Source organism: Suncus etruscus, chromosome 19 (assembly GCF_024139225.1).
Source record: "Suncus etruscus isolate mSunEtr1 chromosome 19, mSunEtr1.pri.cur, whole genome shotgun sequence".
NCBI lineage: Eukaryota > Metazoa > Chordata > Mammalia > Eulipotyphla > Soricidae > Suncus > Suncus etruscus.
In genome coordinates, this window is record NC_064866.1 from 3,401,168 (window position 1) to 3,424,568 (window position 23,401).

The 23,401-nt window shown below is 37.0% G+C and overlaps 1 protein-coding gene across 1 annotated transcript in view; it reads right to left on the reverse strand.

Annotated features, from left to right (window-relative positions):
* Positions 1-16,318, reverse strand: part of LOC125997457 (myomegalin-like) — a 192,559-nt gene extending 176,241 nt beyond the window's left edge. The window contains exon 1 of the mRNA XM_049765890.1: positions 15,995-16,318. Coding sequence (XP_049621847.1) covers positions 15,995-16,014 — 20 coding nt within the window. The 5' untranslated portion in view covers positions 16,015-16,318. The remainder of the gene's footprint in view (positions 1-15,994) is intronic.
* Positions 16,319-23,401: the final 7,083 nt, after the last annotated feature.

Here is a 23,401-nt window from a genome sequence, read left to right on the forward strand (position 1 = left end):
TAAAGAAAGTGTGGGTCTTTCTATAGTTTCTTGCAATAGTGATCAATTCTACTCTTAATAGATTCTTAAAAATAAAACCAGGTTGAATACTGCCCAAATGCATGGGGAGCTCTCTAGACATGATCTCATTCAAACCCCCTTTCTCCAAAGATTTCATATTACAGATGTAAAGGATGCATATGAATCCCAGGAGAAACTTCATTTTCTCTAGCCAATCCATACCCACTATGAGCTAACCGTCTGGCCCATATAAATCAATAAACGGAAGGGAGGAAAGGTCACTTTGGATGGGCAATGAGTTAATGGGCATATTATGATCTCTCATGAGAATTTTTAAAAATCACTTTAACTCACTTAACAGCTCAAGTTTCCTTTCTAAATGTCAGAGAGTGGGGCTCATTCAGCTCCTCCAAAGGTTAAAAATGAATTTGATGCTCCCTTAGAAAAAACTCTGGCCATATGTCTGAGGGATTGCAATTTGTAACATTAGATAAAAATAATGCTGATATTTGGGGGATAGCATAGATAGATGCCAAACCATTCTCCACTTATATACATACACTTACAATCATAGTATATATCAATAGCAAATTATTTTCTAATACCAAAATTTGGGGAAAAAATCTTGTATTTCTTTGTCCCAGTTTCTCACATTCAACTCTTCTGGATATTTTTAAACCTCAACCCATGAATGACTAATGCTTAGCTAGTGAGTATTTGGTTCACCAGGTTAACTCCTCCACAGATGTACATAGCTAATATTTCCCAAGATACCTTACTTAATGTTTCTTCCTGTACAAATTTACACTAGTTTCTTCAGTTAGTCTTATACTCCATATCTTCTTCTTGCATTAGTCTGTCATCACTGATAACAATCCCACTAAAATTATACTACTTAAATTTTTCCAAGAAATTTGCCAAATTTGAATAACCAAACATTCTCCAAGTACAACCTACCCACCACTTGTTTATCATTTAATTTCTTGACACATACTAGCTATATTTTTTTGCTGATAAATAATCAAAAGATAGTGAACTCATGTATCAACACAATATTCCTTATTACTACTTTGTTCCGCCATTTTCTAGGATTATTAAGTTGAGAATGATCAGAAATAACTGTTTCCACGAAAGTCATTTGTTATACACTGAAATTGGTTTTGTTAAACTGCTAATGATGTCATCCAGTAATTTGATAGTATAAAAATTAATTATATTAGGAATATCCATGGTCCTCCACATTGCTTTGTAGGAAAATAACCACTAATATAACCTCTTTCCAAAATTGGAGCAAACTCACTAGTTTGGTCTCTCAGAACCCTAAGGGAAGGTGTAGAAGCTGGTTTCTCCTTCCTTAGCGAAGGTTACACCATGATGAAATCTACAGAAAGGTAATTTCTATAAGACACTCACAGTCTAGTCCTTTCAAACTACATTTTTTATGTTTTTGTTTTATAATTTTTCATTTGTTTAATTTGTGAACTAAGAAGAGGAATATACTCTGTTAATGGATGATATTATTTATGAGCAAGACAAGAGAATAATCATACGACTTGGCCATTATAAAGATTTTGCTCTAACAAATCTTTGAACGCGATATCAGCATCTCAGGACTAAAGTCACCCTTAAATTTTTTAAGGAGCTTTTATCTATCTAATCCTTTCTTTTTCCTCCTTGATCATCTATTAAATCTCTTGAAGACTTGCTCCTTCTATCTGAGTGGGAACATTTCAAAGGGATGGTGACTTTTTATTGCCCATTGGTATTGGGTAACACCTCCAATGAGCGATTCTAGAATCACACATCTGGTGCACTGTTTCACCACCCATATCCCTGTGTCCTTTAAATATAATAGTTAAGCCTTGGAATAAAATCTTCTCCAGGACACATTTTACATCTCTCAAAGTTGCATTATTTTTTTTGTTACAGACAAAAATTCAGGAGGCAGAAAGGCCGAAGGGATAGCACAGTAAACTAGACTTTTGCCTTGGATGTGGAAAACTTGGGTTCAACTCCTGGCATCCTCTATGGTCCCCTGAGTCAGAAGTAATTTCTAAGTGCATAATACTGATGGATGTGGCTTAAAAACAAACAAAAACTCAAAAGGCAGGATGAGGAAGAAGCTCAGAGGTAGAGCAGTAGCTTTCCATGTATAAGGATTTTCTCCTGAAACACCACAAAAATACAATAATACTTAGGAGGAAAGTCAACCTGGCAAGCTAGCTAGCACTACCTCTAGAAAATTTTTGCTCCTCAACTGCTATTTTTTAACAGTTTCTCATCAATTTCATGAACATGTGAAGTACAAGATACAAATGTCTAAAATACACAATGTGTCATGTGTTGCAACAATGAGACTTAAAAAAATTCAGAGCATTGAAAAAATTGCCATTAATGCTGTTTTGATAGGAGGAGGAAAGTCTAAGAAATATTCCTAAAGGCCACTGATAGTTATTAGATTCTGGTTCAAAAGGTATTTCTAAAAAGATCTCTAAAATCTTTACTGCTCAAATATTTAGTTTTCAGATTTTCATTTATATCTGCATTTAATCCTTGCAGACATTAAGGGGTGAGATGGAAAGCTCTGACCTATTTTCTTCAATGTGTGAAGCTTTGGCTTTGAGAATTTTTAAATGGTAGAGTTTCACAAAGAGTGCCAACTTAGAAACCAAGAGATATACAGGTAACAAGCTCCACACTGTCTGTGCATAATTAGCAGTTTGACAAGTTTTTTACTCTGGAATTTTCCATAGCACTGATCTTGCATTAAATGGGCATCTTCAACAATGTATTCAAGTCCGCAATGCTGATATCACCATTTTTAAGTACCCAAGAATCCATTTGTTCGTTTTCGCTTTAGTTGTTTTTTGTTTTGTTTTGGATCCACACCAAGCATTGCTCAGGACTACTCCCAACCTGATGCTCAGGGGTCCATTTCAGTGGCATCCCAGAAAGCATATGATGCCAGGGACCAAATTCAGGGCCCCTGCAGGCAAAATATACACATTTGCCCTTGGAGTCATGTCTATGGCAGAGTTCTAAGATGAAGTAATTTCCCCAAAATCATATCTGTCAAGTCTGAATTTGAAAACTGTGTGACTTCAAATATTTTCTCCTTTCCAAATATCTTTCAACCCACACATTTTCTAGATGCCTTCTGAAAAACTGGCCTGAAATCCATAGAAATGATCCCTGAGAAGATGAGGTGAAAAGGGCCATATCATTTAAAGGGCATGGGATGAAGATCTGAATCCTGAAACAAATTTGTTTCTTGGAGACTAACTCATCCCCAACAGACTCAGCTAACACTTCACTATTTTGAGTGCTGAAATAACAGATACCATGTAAGAAATAAATTGAAATTCTAAAAGGCAAGAACTTCTCACATGGGTTTTACTCACTATTTTACTTTCCTAATCTCCCAACCAACTCTCTCCAAATATTTACACCTTTCCCAAGTCCCTTCTATGCCAACACTTGGCCCTATCCCTATCAGAAAAAAAAAATAATAAAAGAATTAACTGGACATAAAAGGTGATGGGAGAAAAATATCAAAATAGGAAAGATTATGAATGAGTGTACAAGCTCTGAAACTCCTGAAACTCTAATTGATTTACTTTTATCTTTTTTGTCAAGAGAGGCACTGAGAATATCTTTTCTATTGCAAATATTTTTCAAATGCCTCCGTTTTGGAGAAAGGATTCCAGAAACACATTTGAATGCAAATGAGGTCAAAGTCACAGGTGCAGAGTACAAGTCTATTAAATACAGTAAGATTACAATTTTTTTTCCAGACCTATCATTAGCACCTTTGTGAAATCTTGGCCTTTCTGCAATACACACTGCAATTACATCTTTCACTCAATGCAGTCTATTCACTAAAAGTGACTAAGCACTCTCTAGATTTGGGAAGCTCTAAGTTTCATTGTGTTTCTACAAGGATTTTTTCTTCTGTTTTCTTCTGCTCCTATGTTAACTTCATTCTAAATAAGGAGCATTATTTCTGCTGATGTTTTTAGGGGAAAATTACCAAAAAGGAAGTCATTTTTGGCAATATGTATTTTTTTTCACTTTTCCCTCTAAGATGATAACACATATAAATTATCTAATTTTTTTCTCTGAATCCCCTGAGCCAGACAAGATATTGAGATTCATAATCAGCTTTAGGTTCACATTTCCCAGAGATGGGATACAGCACTTCCACAGACTTCTTAAACTTAGCATATGGTCCCCTGAGCCTGCCAGTAGTGATTCCTGAATGCAGAGCCAGGTGTAGGCCCTGTGCACAGCCAAACAAACAAAGCTAAATAAGCAAAATGATATGCCTCTTTTAGAAGATTTGGAAATTTGACAAAATGGACATAAAAATAAACATACAAGCTTTATCTTCATTTATTCATGATAGTGAAACAAAGGTTTTGAGTAAAGAATTTTTAGAGGAAGAGGAAGAGACAAGGGAAATTGCAAGTAAAGGGAAGAAGAAATCTTTGTAAGAAGACAACAGATCAGAAAAGAATAAACATAGTGTTCTTTTTCTTGATATGGTTTTATAAGTTACACCAATACAAAGCTTATTTATAAAGTTCTGTAGTATAATAAACTTAATTTTGGGCTACCATGTTGAGAACTGGTAAAGAGGTAAGAGAGTTTGGAGAAGGGCCAGAAATATAGTACAGTTTCTAGTGAAATATAAAGTGAAATAGTTAAGGAACTATAAAACCAGGGTGAAGCACTAAGATATATATCAGCTCATTGAATAAAAGGTTTTTTTAATATAATTCACAATCACTACCCAGTAGAAGAATTCCAGACAAAAGATAAAAATTTTTGGATGATATAATGTTCTGTTTGTCTTTCTTTTTTTAAAAATTATTCTGTGGTTTATAACATTATTGATAATGGTTTCTCATGTGTATAACTCTAACACCATTTCCATTACCAGTGTAGCCAGCTCTCTCTCAAGGGCCCTAATACTCCCCCCTTTCAGCCCCCTCTTTTGTTGTTGAGTTTTGTGAGTGCTTTATGATATTTTGGATATAAACCTTTTGTATGCTATTTCTCCCAGTATTCAGTAGAGTATCTTTTTATTAGAATATAACTGTCTTTCACTGTGCTTTTTAGCTTTGTGTCATCCCATGACAAAAGAGAAATTTAATGTGATGTATATATATTATTTTTTGCCTTCGAACCCTTGTTGCTACTTTGTTGTGCACCTTTAAGTCCCACCTTAAGTGTCAGACACCTTTAAGTGTCAGAGTGTAGCAAGACAGTCAGGCTTGTGGAAATATTCGCTTTATTCGGAGGACAAAACTGAAGTCCAAAGACTCAGCTTCAGTTCCAGCAAAAAAGCCCCGGCCTTCCACAGACCCTTGTTTTTATACCCCAGAGTCAGGTACCACCCAATGGTGGGATCAGATACCAACCAATGGTGGAAGCAGAATCAGGTCCTACCCTAGGGTGGGGGCAGAATGCCAGGTCACACCCTAGGGTAGGGCACAATCACCAATCAGTTTAGGGTGAGTAACATAGTAATCCCCCAAAATATTTACATACACAACATCAGAGCTCATTCTGTAGCTATTCTTTTCTTTCTGATGAATTCAATCAGCATTATTTTAAATCATTAAGTCTATTTTAAATCATTTTGCTGAAAATTCCTTTTGCTCTTACAACTGTCTAGTATTTGTATATATACACAATACACACTATATGTGCTTGTGGGTATCTTACAAATTCTTGAACCATTCATCTGTAGTTAGGTATTTGGATTGTTTCCATATTTTTTCTCTTATTCCAAGTGTAAATATATTCTTTTAAATTGATGTTTTGGTGCTTTGGGGGCTAGATGTCCAGAAGGTTTATTGCTGGATCATATGGTAGTTCTATTTCTATTTTTTGGATAGTTCTTCATGCTACTTTCCACAAATGATGAGCTAGACAACATTCCCATGAGCCGTAATGGATCCTTTCTCACCACAACCATGCCAACACTGGTTGTCTCCAGATTTTGGGTATGTGTCATTCTCACTAGTGTAAGATAGCATTTTGTAATTTACGTTTTCCTAATTACAAGTGACAATGAGCACTTTTTTATATGCCTTTGCCATCTGTCTTTTTTAGGTAAGTTTTTGTTCATCTTCTTTCCCCATTTAGGATTCTTTTGTTGTTGAGTTTTGTGAGTGCTTTGTGATATCTTGAATATAAACCTTTTGTCTGATGTACATTTCTGCCAGTATTCAGTAGAGTATCTTTTTATTAGAATATAACTTTCTTTCACTCTGCTTTTTAACTTTATGTCATCCCATGACAAAAGAGAAATATAATGTGATGATTACTTTTTGCTTTGGGGCCACACCTGGCAATGTTCCTCATTGCTCTGTTCACAGGGCTTACTACTGGCAGGATTCAGGAAACAGTATGTAATACCAGAGATTAACCTGAGTCAGCCATATGCAAGGCAAGCATCTTTATTTCTGTACAATATCTCCAGCCTTACAATGCACACATCTTAAGGAACAGATTATTTGAATTTGAATAAATCATGGTACCAAGTTTGGATACCATCCATTCTACAATATAGGGACATCTATCAAATAGACATTGATATCAGTTATGCAGGTCATATTCTTTGGGACTTCCTGGACTTCCTAAGTAAGCACCTGCTAGAATCTAGAACGTAATCTAGATGCTGAAATGTAGAAACAAAAGACAATATTTTTCCCAATAAATTCAGATTTTGGAATATATAAGTTAACTAGCTGAGTGATTTAATAGAGTAGAGAGAGAGAGAGAGAGAGAGAGCTTACTTTTTCTACAGAAAACATCCAGAACTAGATTCTAAAAATAATCCCCAAAGAAGTTGAGGCTGAAATAACCTTTGAAGTCCAAAGTTATCCTAGTAAAGACATGGCTAGCTGTGTAGGTGTGTAACAACTGTTCTATTCTGTCCCACTCATAATAATTTTAGCTCAGGATAAGGAAAATGACACTTTGAAGCCAGCTCCCTAGGGCTGCCAGCAATAACGCTGTCCCCATAACAGTAACCTGAAAATCTCTAAGTAGCTCTACTGTCAAGAACATACCTTGCAAGTGGAGGATCGGGGTTCAATTTCCAATACCACAAAAAAGTTATCATTTAATAACATTTAGATATTTCTTATCTTTCTGGACACAGACTTCATAAGATGCTCCAAACAGAGAAAAGCTAGTTCTCAGTGCTTTTAAATGCTTTAAAATAGACTAGGACAGAGTCACCTTAGGTCATGGTGACATCTCTTTTATTCTAGACTTTCTCCTAACTCTAAAAACTATTTGAATGCTTCCCAGAGACAACTTGTGAAATGTTCCAAGTCTAATTTAAAATTGTATTTATAAAAATAGGGACAGGTTCAATAGGAATAGTGTCCCAGGGTATCAACCAAATAGGTGGATACATACACAGTCTTATACAAATGATTCTCGAGCCACCAGATTTATCTAAAAATGAATCAGAAATGAGAGGATAGGAATTTTACTTCCCTAAATGCAGAAAAGGAAATTCTAAACATTAGAAATGCAACATGCAAATGCAATGTTTCAAGAATAGAATTATTAAAAATAAAACGTTTTCTAATACAAATAAAGCTATTTCTGGTTGCAATTGTAAACAGAAAAGTCTGCTAACTAATTATAAAGTCACAGAGAAATCAATGTTATTGTTTCCTCCAGGCTGAGTTACTAAGGAGCAAAATAAAAGCAAATAAGCTTTTAAATGCTATAGAGATGTGTTCTCAAGGAGTATCTTGCCTTACTTGATGGCTGCGTTTTTACCATGTGCAGAGAAGAAACAAATAAAAAATTATTGAAGTTTGAGACTGAACCAGTATTCATTGAAGGTATGTCCCTTCTGGAAATTTTCACAACCATGGAAAATAAATGTAATTCATGCGTACATTTTATGAAATCAAGTTACAGGATAATATAAAATAAAACAAGCTAAATAATTGACTTTTCTATCTATTCTTCAGTCATATAAATTACTCTTAAGTAATCCTAGTTCACTTTCTCTTGATTTAAATTTGTTCAGGAAAACTAGACCAGTTTCAAATACGATTCTACTGAGTTGTTTAGCTTTTCCATAGACAAATAAATAAAGCTCCATATTTCCATCTAAAAGTATAAGAGAGGGGGCAGAGCGGTGAGGCAGCAGTAGGGCATTTGCCTTGCACAGTTGACCTAGGGCAAAATGTGGTTCAATCCCCCGGCGTCCCATATGGTCCCCCAAGCCAGGAGCAATTTCTGAGTGCATAGTTAGGAGTAACCCCTGAGCATCACCAGGTATGGTCCAAAACCCAAATAAAAATAAAAAATAAAAGTGGAAGAGAAATGGGAATCAAAAGTTAATATAAGAGGCCAGATTAGTAGCACAGTGGTAGGGCCTTTACCTTGCATGAGGCTGACCCAGGACTAACACAGGTTTGATCCCTGGCATCCCAAAGCCTGCCAGAAGAGATTTCTGAGCACAGAGCTAGGAGTAACTCCTGAATGTTGTCGGATGTAACACCCCCCAAATTAATATAATATGTTAAACCATTCACATGTCCCACCACTGTTCAATCTCCAGCACTGCCAGGAGTGATCTCTGAGCACAACGCAAAGAGTAAGCCTTGATATTTGCAGGTATGGCCCAGCCTCCCACACACACAAAACAAAACAAAACAAAAAATTGACTTCTAAATGTGGAATTTAGGGAAATATGTCCTCCCACTATGCTCACATTTCTAAGCCTATAACCTAGCAATGTGTAAGGAACTTTGAGATGTAGGGTTTATTTTGGGTTTCCCAGTTGAAGCCAATGTGATCACGAATTTCCCTGTAAGAGGTACAATTGAAGGGCTGGAGTGGTGGCGCAAGTGGTAGGGTGTTTGCCTTGCACATGGCTAACCTAGGATGGACCTCAGTTGGATCCCCTGGCATCCCATATGATCCTCTGAGCCAGGGGCAAATTCTGAGCATATAGCTAGGACTAACTCCTGAGCATCACCAGGTGTGACCAAAAAAAGTAACAACAACAACAACAACAACAACAACAACAAAAAGACATATAAATGAGAACAAGAACCAGTGGAGAAGTGATGAGGAAATTAGACATGCAGGGATAACATTAGAGGAAAGGAAGTAATCAACCAAAGAATGTGGACAGATCCTAGAAAGTGTAAAAAAAAAAACAAAGGCTAGACTTTCTTTTCTTCTAGAGAGAATAAAAAGTTATCTGACAACTGGATATTGGCATAAAAGATCAACTTTCTACCATTATTGTTGGAGTCCTCACTGGATAATGGACACTTTTTTGTTTGTTTGTTTGTTTGTTTTGTTTGTTTTTTTGTTTTTGTACTGATGGAATGTTTCATTTTCTTTTTTCTCCATCGCCCCCCAAATCGATGATGAGAGCCTATAGAAGGACTCTGCCCACTCTAGGAGTATTAGACTTTCACCCCAGTTTACTACTTTTCTCTTCTTCAGACCAAACCACGCAAACTTAACTAGCTAGGCCTGCCTCCTGGTTAGAGGGGGAAATTAGGGAGACACCTAGACCAATTAGATGCAAGACTACTATGTGGTGGGATAGGTACATAGGGGACCACATATCCTAGCAGCCCTGGGGGTGAGGGAGGTGGATATGGGAGATAGGACAAAAACGGAGGTGAAAGGAGGACAATTTGGTGATGAGAATCCCCCCTGATGTTATGTAAATATTTAACTAAAATATTATTGTCAACATGTAAACCACTATAATCAAAATAAAAATTATAAAAAAAAAAGATCAACTTTCAATGCTATCCTAGGTGCCATCCTAGGATCAATGCAAAGACCAAGACCACCAACCACAGAAGATGGATTAAAATGACACTGAGGGAACAGAACTTCTAGAACCACAAAGAAAGACTTCATCATAAGTCCCACTCCTGGACCTGTGCAGATACTGAGAACTCTAGATACAGAGGTCTTATTTCATCACCCAGGACAGAGCAGAAGTCTTCCAAACACCACGAAAGCACCACCGGGAGAGTAAATAAACCTGAACGGAGTCTATAGTTAATCCCATGACAATATACTGCAAGGGTGGAGAAACCCCGTATCTCTTAGGCCAAGTGAATTCCTTTTCGAATGACCCCAATATTTACTGAGCCAGTGCAGAAGAAAAAAAAAAGGCAAAAAGCACAAAACATTTTTATATATTATTTTTATCTTCATTTATTATTATTATTTACCTATCTACTTTTTGTCGATTTCTTTGTTTTGGTGTGGTTATTGAAGTTGTTGCCCCCATTTATATTTATTTTTTTCTCTCTTCTTTTCTTTATGTGCTCTGCCATGTTTCTTATCTGAAGACTATGTTTTTTGTTTCTTTTTGTAGTGCTTATCATCATTGTTGAAGTCCTTACTGGATATTTGACACTTCTTTTTGTACTGTTGGGGTGTTTCACCTTTTTCTCCTTCGTCTCTCAAACCAATGATGAGAGCCTCTAGAAGAATTCCGCCCATTTTCGGCATATTAGACTTTTACCCCAGTTTATTACTTTTCTCTTCTTCAAACAAAACCACATAACTTGAACTAGCTAGTCCTGCCTCCCAGTTACAGGAGAAAATAAGGGAGGCACCAAGACCAAGACTACTAAGTATTAAGCTAGGTACAGCGGGGACCACATATTCTCACAGCCCCGGGGGTGAGGGAGGAGGATATGGGAGGTAGGATGAAACAGAGGTGTAGGGAGGACAAATGGACGATGGGAATCCCCCTGATTTTATGCAAATATGTACCTAAAATATTATTGTCAACAATATGTAAGCCACTATGATCAAAATACAAATTATATTTAAAAAAAAGATCAACTTTCAGAATTCCCACTTCCAGAAGATAATAATTTGTGAGGCTAAAGCAATTTTGTGGCAATTCATTAATACAGAAAAAAGCTAATAAAGAAATAGGCAAACAAATCAAACAGGGACTCTAAAAAAACCATAATAGGGTTCCAGAGAGACAGTAGAGAAGTTAAGTGCTTGCCTAGTATTTAGTTATGACCCTGATTCAAATCCCGGCACCATATATGAGTCCCATCCACCATCAAGTGTTTCTCCTGAGCACTGAAGAGTGTGGCAAAAATAATAAAATTAAAAATTTACAATACTTTAGGAAGCAACTAGTCCAGATAGGAAAATCCTACAATTTTGAAGGAGTATAAGAAGTCTCCTAGTAAATGCTTGATCCATAAGGTGAGCAAAACTACCTTCCATTTTATATGATTCATCTTTCCATCAGCTTTGACAACTCTTGCCTTATCAATATTTATCTCTTTGAGAGAGAGCATAGGGGTTAAGGTCATTTCCGGTTCAATTCTCAGCGTACCTCTGGGAACGATCTGAGTACAGTCAGTAAATCCCAAACACCACTTGGTACATTCATTTATGCCAGGTAGAAAGAGGAGAATATGAATATCTGCAGTATATGATAGAAGTATATGTCTATATACACATATGTATATGCATATATGTGAATATATATATATCTTTGTTAATGACCAATTAGTTTTTGGTAAGGCCAATATTGTGTTAATAGAAAATATGTTGCTCCAGACCAACCAATCACTCTTGACAAGAGATTTAACCCAGGTCTGCAAGACTCCAAGGCAGTGTAGACAATGTACAGTTGGGAAAAGAAAATATTGAGGTATTAGAACTCAAATGCAGCATTGTATAGGGGCTTATTACACCTGGAGCTTTCTAGAGTTGCAAAGAATAAAAGTCAAGAATAGACTCATAAGCCTATAAAAGTCAAGAATAGACTCATAAGCTTATTCATAGCTTTAAGAATGGGCTGAATAAAAAATGGGCTGAATAAAAAAACATCAGTTCAGCCCAGAGAGAGCACAGTGGCGTTTGCCTTGCAAGCAGCCGATCCAGGACCAAAGGCGGTTGGTTCGAATCCCGGTGTCCCATAGGGTCCCCCGTGCCTGCCAGGAGCTATTTCTGAGCAGACAGCCAGGAGTAACCCCTGAGCACCGCCGGGTGTGGCCCCCCCCCAAAAAAAATCAGTTCAAAAACTGCATCACTTACAGGATTCAACTCAAATAAAACAATTAAGAACATCCATTTTAATATTATGCATCTGTCAGGAGAGATGAAGTCATGAAATTTTCCTATACATGGATACATGGAATCTATTATGCTGAGTGAAATAAGAAAGAGGGAGAGAGAGATAGACGCAGAAGAATCTCACTGATCTATGGGTTTTAAGAAAAATAAAAGACATTTTTGCAATTATCCTCAGAGACAAAGAGAGGAGGGCTGGAATTTCCAGCTCACTTTATGAAACTCACCACAAAGAGTGATGAGTGCAGTTAGAGAAATAACTACATTGAGAACTATACTAACAATGTGAATGAATGAGGAAAGTGGAAAGCCTGTCTAGAGTACAGATGGGGGCAGGGTGGGGAGGAGGGAGAGCTGGGACTTTGGTGGTGGGAATGTTGCACAGGTGAAGGAGGTGTTCTTTACAAGACTGAAACCCAAATACAATCATATTTATAATCAGGTATTTAAAGATATTAATAAAAATTGATTAAAAAAAGAACATTCATTTTGAAAAAAAGATAGTTCCACATTATATTTCATCCATAGCAATATGTGTCAACAAATAACTCCTCTAAAATTCAATTTTCTTGTCTTACAAATGAGTAAATTCACATTGATTTCCATTTCATAGAATGGTGAGGAATAGATAAAAGTATGCAAAGGAATAAACACACAATGCAAGCCTTTCAATGATAAGCTTTACAGTGAATGCTGTAGAAAATAGTGGGTACTTATTCATATATTTGTCTAACTGAATGAAAGAAAGTAAAAAAATAAAATCCATAAAGGCAAAAACTCAGTCTGACTCATCTCCAGTATTTTGTACACAGATTGACTTAAACTGGATTCCCATACTTTCAGTAAATTTTATGAACTAATCATATCTTTTAATTAGGAAGCATCTGAAATATCAATTGTGATATGCTAATATCATTTGTGAATCATTAAAAGTGAAATGAATTTAATGTAATTTAATTGAATGTATTTTATGTAATTTATTTAATTTAATAGTAAATGAATTTAATGTAATGAATATTTTAATAAAAAGATTATCATAGAAAATAATAAGTACAAAAATATGGTACATTTAGATAGCAATTAAACTGAAATTTTTGTTTCAGTTACAACTGACCTGTAAGTATACTTGTTTGCAATTGAAGTACAATTCATATTATGAAGAGCTTTTTATTTTAAAAAGTAGAAACATTCTGACTTCCACTTGTCAAAACATTTTTTTTATTTTAAGAACTAATAGTAGTGTCACATTCAGGTTACATTTTGCATTTCTTTGGTGACTTCGAATGCTGAACAAGTCTTTTACTGTATCTCTGCCCTTTGTATATCCTCTGCTATGACCATTTTAAAATATGATTGATAGTGTATTCTAAAATTTAATATATGGGGCCAGAGAGATAGCATGGAGATAAGGCATTTGCCTTGCATGCAGAAGAATGGTAGTTTGAATCTTGGCATCTCATATGGTCCCCCGAGCCTGCCAGGAGCGATTTCTGAGCGTAGAGCCAGGAGTAACTCCTGAGCGCCGCAGGGTGTGACCCTTCCCAAAAAAAATAAATAGATAAATAAATAAATAAATAAATAAAATTGAATATATACTTCTTATTGTGACCAATTTCACTTCTCTGTATTTACCCAAAAGAAATATATACATATATTTACAGTAAGACATGTACAAAATATTCATAACACTACAGTATTCTCACACTAGAAATTGTCCAAAATGCTCAGTTATAGTAGAATGGACAATTGTCACACATTTAAACACAATTAAACTCTATATAGAAACAGGTATTAAATAAAACATGAATATGAGAATTCACAAGCATAATATTGAATGAATAAGGCCCATTATAAAAGAGTTTACAGTGGATAGTTTCACATAAAGTTCAAAATCAAGCAAAATTATTCTGTGGTAAAAACTAGGATAATAATTTTCCTTGGTGCGAGGAGAAGGAATTCAAAAGAACTGACAATGTATTCATTTTTGAACTGAGAACTCCATTGACTGGTGAAGTAAAATTGACTCAAAACATAAAAAAAAAAATTGACTCTCAACATAAGGGCTGTTGAGACTGGAGAGACTGCATAAGTTGTAAGGTGTTTGCCTTCTATGTAGCTTCCAGGAATGATCCCTTCAGTCAGAGCCAAGAGAAAATAAATCCTGAAGCCTGCCAGTTGTGGCCCAAAATCCAAATAAATAACTGTCTGATCTTTTTTTAAAGTTATAGCTTCATTTTCCCAAAATTGTTACAGCTTATATTTAAAAAGTGTTAATGACTTAACTTAAACTGCTATTACATCTGAAATGGCTAAATAAAAAAAGAATTTTTGGCAAGGTGGAAGTCAGAATGTTTCTACTTTAAAAAAAAAAGTCTCTTCATAATATGAATCATACTTAAATTGCAAGCAAGATTATTTATAGGTTAGGTGTAACTGGAACAAAAATTTCAGTTTAACGGGTATTTAAATGTACCATCCTTGTTTGCACTTATATTTCCTATGATAATCTTTTTATTAAAAATATTCATTGTGATACACTAAATTCATTTTACTACTAATGATTCACAAACGATATTAATATAACACAATTGATATTTCGGATGCTTCCTAATTAAAAGATAAGATTAGTTCATAAAGTTTACTGAAAGTATGGGGCTCTCATTTAAGTCAAGGGTCTCAAAGTCACACCTGAGCGTTTCTGTGACAGAAACCTTCTCTAATAACCAGTCTCCTTGCACTGTAAAAAGCCTTGTCTCAACCCAGTGTAATTTGGGGGGGGGGTCACAATCGACTGTGCCATATATAATCACTCCTGGTGGTGTTCAAGAGGCCAGATGAGGTACAATGGATTCAACCCAGGTCAGCTGCAAGCAAGGCATGCATATATATATATATGTCCTACCTCTCCAACCAAGCAAAAATCCATTTTAAAGTCTATTGGGGGGAAGAGAGTGGGGAACGGAGAAGGCACTATTCTTCCAGATATCTCTAGGACTTTTTTTAAAAAGTAGTTTATAGTTCTGGGTCCCTTTCACCATCCTCCCCATATCCTAGCCTGTGCAAGGGAAGCACCCACATCTCTTTCTAATTCCTTTCCTCTCCCCCCAAGATAGTCCATCTTTTCATCTTGGGGCCTCTGTGTGTAGGGCTGAGGAAAAAGTAGGTCTTTCTCAAGGCACCTGAAATGAAATGTCTCTAAGGAAGTACCCTTGAGAACCTCTCTCGGGGATGGGGATCAGAGTCTCTCTCTCTCCAGTAGACTGCAAAGCACAGAGAAACAGTTCTAGCAGGACCTTCCAAATCCAGCGGGCATCTCTGGGCATTTTCAACATCTGGGCAAAGTGGGAGGGAGAATTGGAAAACACCAGGGAGCAGGACATACAGGAGGCACAGGAGGGATAGACCAGAATTGGCTGGATTGGAGAGGGGGGGAGAGGGAGAGGAATAGGAAGAAAAGGTGAAGGAAGTGGAGGAGGAGGACAGATTGAAAGGCAGAGGGAGGGAGGAGAAAGAGGAGGAAGAAGAGGAGAAGGTGAGGGAAGTGGAGGAGGAGGAGGAGGAGGAGGAGGAGGAGGAGGAGGAGGAGGAGGAGGAGGAGGAGAGAGACAGAGAGGAGGAGTAAAGAGAGGGAGAGAGAGGAGGTGGTAGAGTTAGAGAAGGAGGAGGAGAGTGAGGAGGAGGAGGAGGAGGAGGAGGAGGAGGAGGAGGAGGAGAATGAGAGAGACAGAGAGAGGCGGAATGGCAGACAGACAGACAGACAGACAGATAGACAGACAGGCAGGCAGGCTCCCATAGGCACTCTCAGCAGCTCCTCCCAAGGGTGCCAGCTCCAGAACAACGTGGCAAGCCAGTGCCCAGGACCTACCTCATCCAGATTCGCTCCATCTTCTTCTCCCCTTGTTTTATTCCCGGCAGGGGCGTCTCAGCCCTTTAGCCCGGGGATGGTAGCAGCCTGGTAAGACGCCAAGCTTTGCCCAAGGAGCTCCAGGGCATAGGGGAGCCGCAGCGGTAGAGACTTTTCCTCCCCAGCTTCCTTTCTAGGTGTCCTTTTTTAGGCAAGAGAAGCAAACCTCTGCACCCACCCCCTTCTTTCTTTCTTTCTTTCTTTTTTTTTTCCCCTTAAAGCAGAATGATTTGATGTGGCTGCAAATCCAGCTAACGGTCTCCAGGGCACAAGGCAAGGGCTGTTCTCTGCTGGAGCTGGAGGGAACAGGGCAGTTGGGGAGCTGCTCTGATACTTGGGGAGCTGAGCCAAAGGCAGCTGTGGCAGGAGCAGGCAGGGACACGACTGGCTGGCACAGGCAGCTCGCCCCAGCTGAGCTGACAACCACAAGTGGGGCGGGGCTGCAGGAGCTGAGCAGGCCCTGGTTTCTCACTGCCCCCACACACCCTGGCTGCCTGGCCTGGCCTGGGAGCAAGGGGCAGAAAGGCAGAGGGGTGCCAGGACTGAGGTGCATTGGATAAACAGAACCTCCGTGAAAGCAGAGTTTGGAAAGGAGGTGCTTTTAGGGCTATCACAAAAATATCTATCATCTATCTATCTACCTTTCTATCTACCTTTCTATCTATCTATCTATCTATCTATCTATCTATCTATCTATCATCTATCTAATCTATCTATCTATCATCTATCTATCTATCTATCTATCATCTATCTATCTCTCTATCTTTCTATCTATCTATCTATCTATCACAAAAATAAAACCCAGAGGTCCCTCTGGAGCACCAGAAAATCAGAATTGGGACATTGGATAAATGCAAATGCAAACACTAGAACAGACAAATGAGATGAAGGCATGACCAAGACACCTGACACCTGACATGCCATATCTCACCTTTAATGAGACAGGAGTCTTACTATGAAAAGGAAACATGGTAGAACAAAACCAGATTCTTGGTGGTCTTCAAATCAGACAGATTATAATTATTGTTATTATTATTTTATGGTATTTTATCTCTCTAAATTTCACATTCCCAAACACAAAGGCAACTGGACCCTGCTACTAATTTATTTATTTTTCTCCCTGCTACTAATTTAAAGGGGGCAAAAAAGTGCCTGAATGTCTCAGAATACTGGAAAATTCATAAGGTTATGATCATAAGAATCTGGAATCTCCCCCCCACACACACCCCATTAGTTTTTTTCAATCAAAGAAAAGATCATTTTGGAGATGGCCAATGGTGTGAACTCCTAGCCCATCGATTTATGTAGCGAGGCTTAAATAAGTCAGATGTATCATAGCTGTTTATTCTTTCATTTATATTTTTAAACTTTATTGATTGATTCACTGGCTGATTGGTTGATTTCTGGGCCACACCCAGCAGGTGCTCAAGGGTTACTCCTGGCTCTGCACTCAAAAATCACCCCTGGAGGACCAAATGAGATGCCGGGAATCAAACTGAGTTTCTCCCGGGTCGGTTGCATGCAAGGCAAATGCCCTACCTGTGTGCTAGCTTTCCGGCCCCTGTTTATTCTCTTTTAAGTTTATTTTGAATCACCATGAGACGCAGTTACAAAGTTGTTCATGATTGAATTTCATTTATACAATGTCCAACACTGATCCCTCCACCAGTTTACATTTCCTATCATCAATGTCTCCACTTTGCTTCCTGCCCTCCCCTCTGACCTCCCCTATGCCTGCCTCTATGGAAGACATTTTTTCTTCTGTCTCTGTCTCTCTCTCTTGTATTCTTTCCTACTTTGCAATAGAGTTATTGAAAGAGTGTCATGCATACCACTTTTACTTCCTTTCAGCACCCAGTTCTTGTCCAGAGTAATCATTTCCAACAATTATTATTGTAGTGGTCACTCCTCTTCCCTAACTGCACTTCCCTGATTTTTGTAGCAAGCTTCCTACCATGGGCCAGTCTGACTAGTCTTTATCTATTTAGCTCTATTATCTCTATTTATCTCTATTTTCTTTGGATATTATTACCATCATTTTTTTTGTTTTGAGGCCACACCCAGTGGCACTCAGGGATTACTCCTGGCTCTGTGCTCAGAAATCGCTCCTGGCAGGCCCAGGGACCATATAGGATGCCAGAAATTGAACCCGGGTAGTCCTAGATTGGCCTGCGTGCAAGGCAAATGCCCTACCGCTGTGCTATCACTTTAGTCTCCTATTATCATGATACTTTTATAGCCCACAAATGAATCCCATCATTCTATGTCTATTCCTATCCCTCTGAGTCATTTGGCCCAGCATAATATTCCCTATATCCATCCATGTAAAACCAAATTTCATGACTTCATTTTTCCTAACAGCTTCATAGTATTCCATTGTGCAGATGAATCACAGTTCAGTTTCTTTACCCACTCATCTGTTCTGGGACACTTGGATTGTTTCCAAATTCTGGCTATTGTGAATAGTGCTGCAATAAAAATAGGAGTGCAGATGCCTTTCTGCATTGTATTTTTGGGTCCTTAGGTTATTTTCTTAGGAACACTATTACTTGGTCATATGAAAGTTCAATTTCTAGTTTTTATGAGAAATGTGCTTATTATTTTCCAAAAAAGGCTGAGCCAGTTGACATTTCCACCAGCAGTGATAAATAAATTTTCATTTTTGGTCATTTTCTAATTCCTATAGCTGTGCCATTAAGTTATTTATGTAGGCCCTTTCTTCATTCCTGATGGATGTTTGTAAAGCCATAAAATTTCCTCTGATTACTACTTTAGCTGTACCCCACAGCTTTTGATAAATTGAACCCTCATTCTCCATTGTTTTCGTGAATCTTTTTATTTTCTTTTTGACTTCCTCTCTGACCCACAGGTTGTTCATCAGTGAACTGTTTGATTCCCAGGTGTTAAAGTTTTTTCTCTTTTTCTGTTCATAATTCACTTCTATTTTCAGTGCATCATGGTCTGAGAAGTCAGTTGATACAGTGTCTATCCGCTTGATTTTATGGAGGTATGTTTTATGGCCCAGCGTGTGGTTTATCTTGGAGAATGTCCCATGTGTATTGGAGAAAAATGTGTATCATATTTCTAAATATGAAAATGTCTACTAAGCCACTCTATTCAATTTCTTCCTTCAAAGTCAGTATATTCTTGTTCAGTTTTAGCCTGGCTGATCTATCAAGAGGTGACAGAACAGTGTTAAAATATCCATATACGATTGTCTTGCTATTGACATCTTTCTTCTTCAATCTATTAGCAGTTGTGTTATGTATTTTACTGGCCTGTCATTGGCTGCATATATGTTTAAGAGTGTGATTTCTTTCTGATGTACATATCCCATTATTATTAAGAAATTACCCTTTCTTATTATCTGTTTAAGCCTGAAGTCTATGTTGTCTAATATTATTATGGCCATCAAAACCATTTTATAAGGGAGATTTTTGCTTGAATATTTGAAACTCAGTGTTTCGAACTACCAAAATATGTTTCTTACACACAGCAGAATGTTGGATTTAAGTTTCTGATCCATTTTGCCACTCAGTGTCTTTTAATAGGTGTGTTTAACTTATTAACTTTGAGAGAGATTATTGTAATGAAATTATGGGCCATCTTTTTGTAGAATTGTGGTTTTTGTGGGATTTGTCTTGCCTTAAATAACTTTCTTCAGTTTATTCTTAAAGTTGGTTTTGAGTCTATTTAATTCCTGAGTTGTTGTTTATCCATGAAGTTGTGTATCCTTCCTTTAAACCTGAATGAGAGTTTGGCTGGGTGAAGTATTCTTGGTGAAGAATTCATTTTATTGGGTTTTCTTTTTCCACTATGTACAATCACAGCCATTAGACTTGGAAAGTTGCTTGTGATAAATCTGCTGATAAATCTTAATGATACTCCTTTGTATGTAATTTTCTTTTTGATCTTATTGCTTTCAGTCTATCTATGGGATTAGGATGTGCCTTTGGGTGTTTTTATTTGAGTCTCTTTTAGTTAATATTCTTTCAGCATCTAGGATGTGGGTGTATACACTCTTCAGCTTTGAGAACTTCTCAGCAATGATGTCTTTGGTTTGTTGTTGTTTTAATAATGATATCTGTATCTAAGCACCATGATTACAAACATGTTTGTAGTTGGGTTTCAGTCATAAAAAAAGAACACCCCTTCACCACTGCAACATTCCCACCACCAATGCCCCCATTCCTTCCTCCCCCACACCCTGCCTGTATTCAAAAAAGGCATTCTACTTCTCTAATTCATTAACATTGTCATGATAGTTGTCAGTGTAGTTATTTCTCTAACTTCACTCACCACACTTTGTGGTGAGCTTTATATCATGGGCAGACCTTCCAGCCCTCATATCTATTGTCTCTGGGCATTATTACAATAATGTCTTTTGTTTTTCTTAAATCCCACAAATGAGAAAGACTATTCTGTGTCTATCTCTCTACCCCTGACTTATTTCATTCAACATAATAGTTTCCATGTCCATTCATGTGCAGACAAATTTCATGACTTCATTTCTCTTGATAGCTGCATAGTATTCCATTATGTATAGTACCACATACCACACTATTTTAGCCACTCAACAACAATGTCTTTGATTGTATTTTTTCAGAATTTTCTTCTGCTCTCTTGGAGCCCAATAATTCTTACGTTGTTTCTGTTGAATTTTGTTAAATGTATCCCAAATTTATCCCATTGTTGTCTGTTCTTTTATTTTGATGATTTTCCCCGTCTTCTGTTTGTTTATTTTGAGGCTTTCTTCAATCTCTATTGATGTCTGGAGGTTTCTTACACTTCATCTTCAAGCTCACTAATTCTGTCCTCAACAGCTTTTACTCTGCTGGTGAGGCCTTTCTAAGAATGTTTAATTCTGCTTACCAAAATTTTCAATTCTAACATCTCTATTTGTATTTTTCTCATTTCTGCCCTTGTATCCTCCATATCCATCCTCTTGTGTTCTTGCTAGTCCCTTCTATTGTTTCTTTAATCTCTTTGAACATCCTAAGTATTTCCACTCTGAACTCCATTTCAGAGAGATTATATAGGAGAGTAGTACTAAATCTGTAGGAATGCTATATTCACTCACAACATGGTGAGGTTTTGTGCCGTTTTGCTATGGTTCCCTGTGATCTCAAGAAGAGTTTATGTTCTGAGAGATTGCCTTGCAGTTGTGTAAGCTTGGCATGTTTAGCCTCTGACCTAGGTGGATGCGGAGGCGGCAATCCCCTTTTTTGTTGGGGCCAATCTTGCTGATCTGCACACAGCTCGTGCCTGCTCTTAGGTCTGCCATAATTAAAATGTATGCAGCCTAAAAACTCCTTTCTCCCTTTAAAATTAAAGCCTTTTAGTAAGTGCTACCATCACAGTTATAATCACTGACCGTTTAATTTGCTGAAAGCTCTATGTTGCCACTTGTGGCAGTGCTAGTTTAGTTATGTATTTGTTTCACAGATGATTTTCGAGTTTCATTAAGGCTCAGAGTGTCTGCTGAGACTAATACAGATGGTCTTCTATATGATAGGGTCCTGGGGATATGTCTTCTGAATTTTTTTAATATAACACCATCATTGTATCACTAAAATAAATCTTTTTTCTTTCAGGTATCCTAAGAGTTGAACTCGGGTATACCTAGGTCTTAGTGGGCCTATGGGGAGTTCCACTTGTGGTACAAACTGACATCCACCTTTTTACGGGTTGAATTTGTTTCCCTAATTCGTTAATAATATGGCTATGGTTAGTCTAGTTAGGGTTGAAGAAGAGAATAATGTTACAAATTGGAGTATCGGGAAGGACTGTCTACTCTGGATCCTTCAGTTTTGATATTATATCTGTACCAGACACCACATGGCTACTGAATTAGACTGTCTTTAGGGAAAGCATTTTTAAGGTCTGGTTTGACCTAAGATAAGGTTCAAAGGCCACCTGTCAAAAAAATCTGCTACCTCTGTGGCCAAAAGCTAAAAAGCAAGTAGGGTCAGATTTCCACCCTCCATATCGAAGCTGGTCCTATTTTTAGCTTTGTCTTACATCAAATTATGGACTACTAGATTTAGACAACTACCCTGTCTCCAGGCCCTAACTTTTAAAATGATTGTATTTTTAAACTAAAAGGTCTCTGGAGGAAATCTGTAAAGTATTTACTATTAAAAATAAATATTTTCTATAAAGTTTATGACATATTCTTTGTAAAATATTCTTTAAATATTTATTTTTTAAATTATGTACATAATTTAAATGTTTAAAATATTCAAAACTTAAATTTAATATTATTTAAATACTAATAAAATTTTGATAAATTAATAAAATTTAAATATTCACTTTTTTGTTTTTTTAATATTTCACATTTTTAACAGAAATGTAAATAACTGTCATATTCAGAGATAATCAACGCTAGAGTTTTAGGATCTTCTCTCTAGTCTTTAAAATTTATCTTTTAACTCAAAATTATGCTTGTATTTCATGCATAAATACATTTTTTGAGGAGAGATTCATTGTTGGTTTTAAATTGCATGTATTAAATAAAGAGCCATGTGAATACTGGTGGAGAGCTATTGGCAATTATCAGTGAATCTGGTATTGCAACAGACTGTATTCCTGAAGCATACACATTTCTACTTTTGTAAATCACAATGATACTGCAAAAAAATTAACAAAAAATACAGTGAATTCAAAGACATAGATTCCATGTGTTGCTTATTCCAGGACTCACATCAAAGAGGCAACAACTACTTGGAGAATAGCTACTCGTGTAGCATGCAGGAGTGAAAGAGAGAGAGAGAGAGTTTGTAAAAATGCACAATGTCATTCAGAATCTCTGCTCTCAACTGACAGATTGTCTCTTCTATATTTCATTTCTCAAAATAGGTTACATGGTGAAGTCTAAAGTCATTGGTGCAGAAGAGCATGCTCTGGAGAAAGTGCTGGAGAGGTAAGTATTTGTGTAACAGTAAACCAATTTACAGATCATCGTATAATATTGTGGAAAGATTGGAGAATAGTAGAAGCCATCTTACTAGGGAAGTGAAAAGTTTAGTGTGACATTACGGCATAAACTAAGCAAACCATTATTATTAGGAATATTGGAGAACATAAATGTACCTAGTGAATGTGTGAGTCTGTAAAAGGTAATTTTTAGACAGAATTTAAGGTCTATTGACCAGTTTCTTTTAACTACATGTGATAAGATACGGAATTGAAAAAGAAACGAGCTAACATTATTTTTTCAGAAAAGAACTTCTGAGGATTTTTTGTTTTTCTTTTCTTTTTTTTTCAGATTTTTTAAAATTTTATTTAAACACCTTGATTATATACATGATTGTGTTTGGGTTTCAGTCATGTAAAGAACACCACCCATTACCAGTGCAACATTCCCAT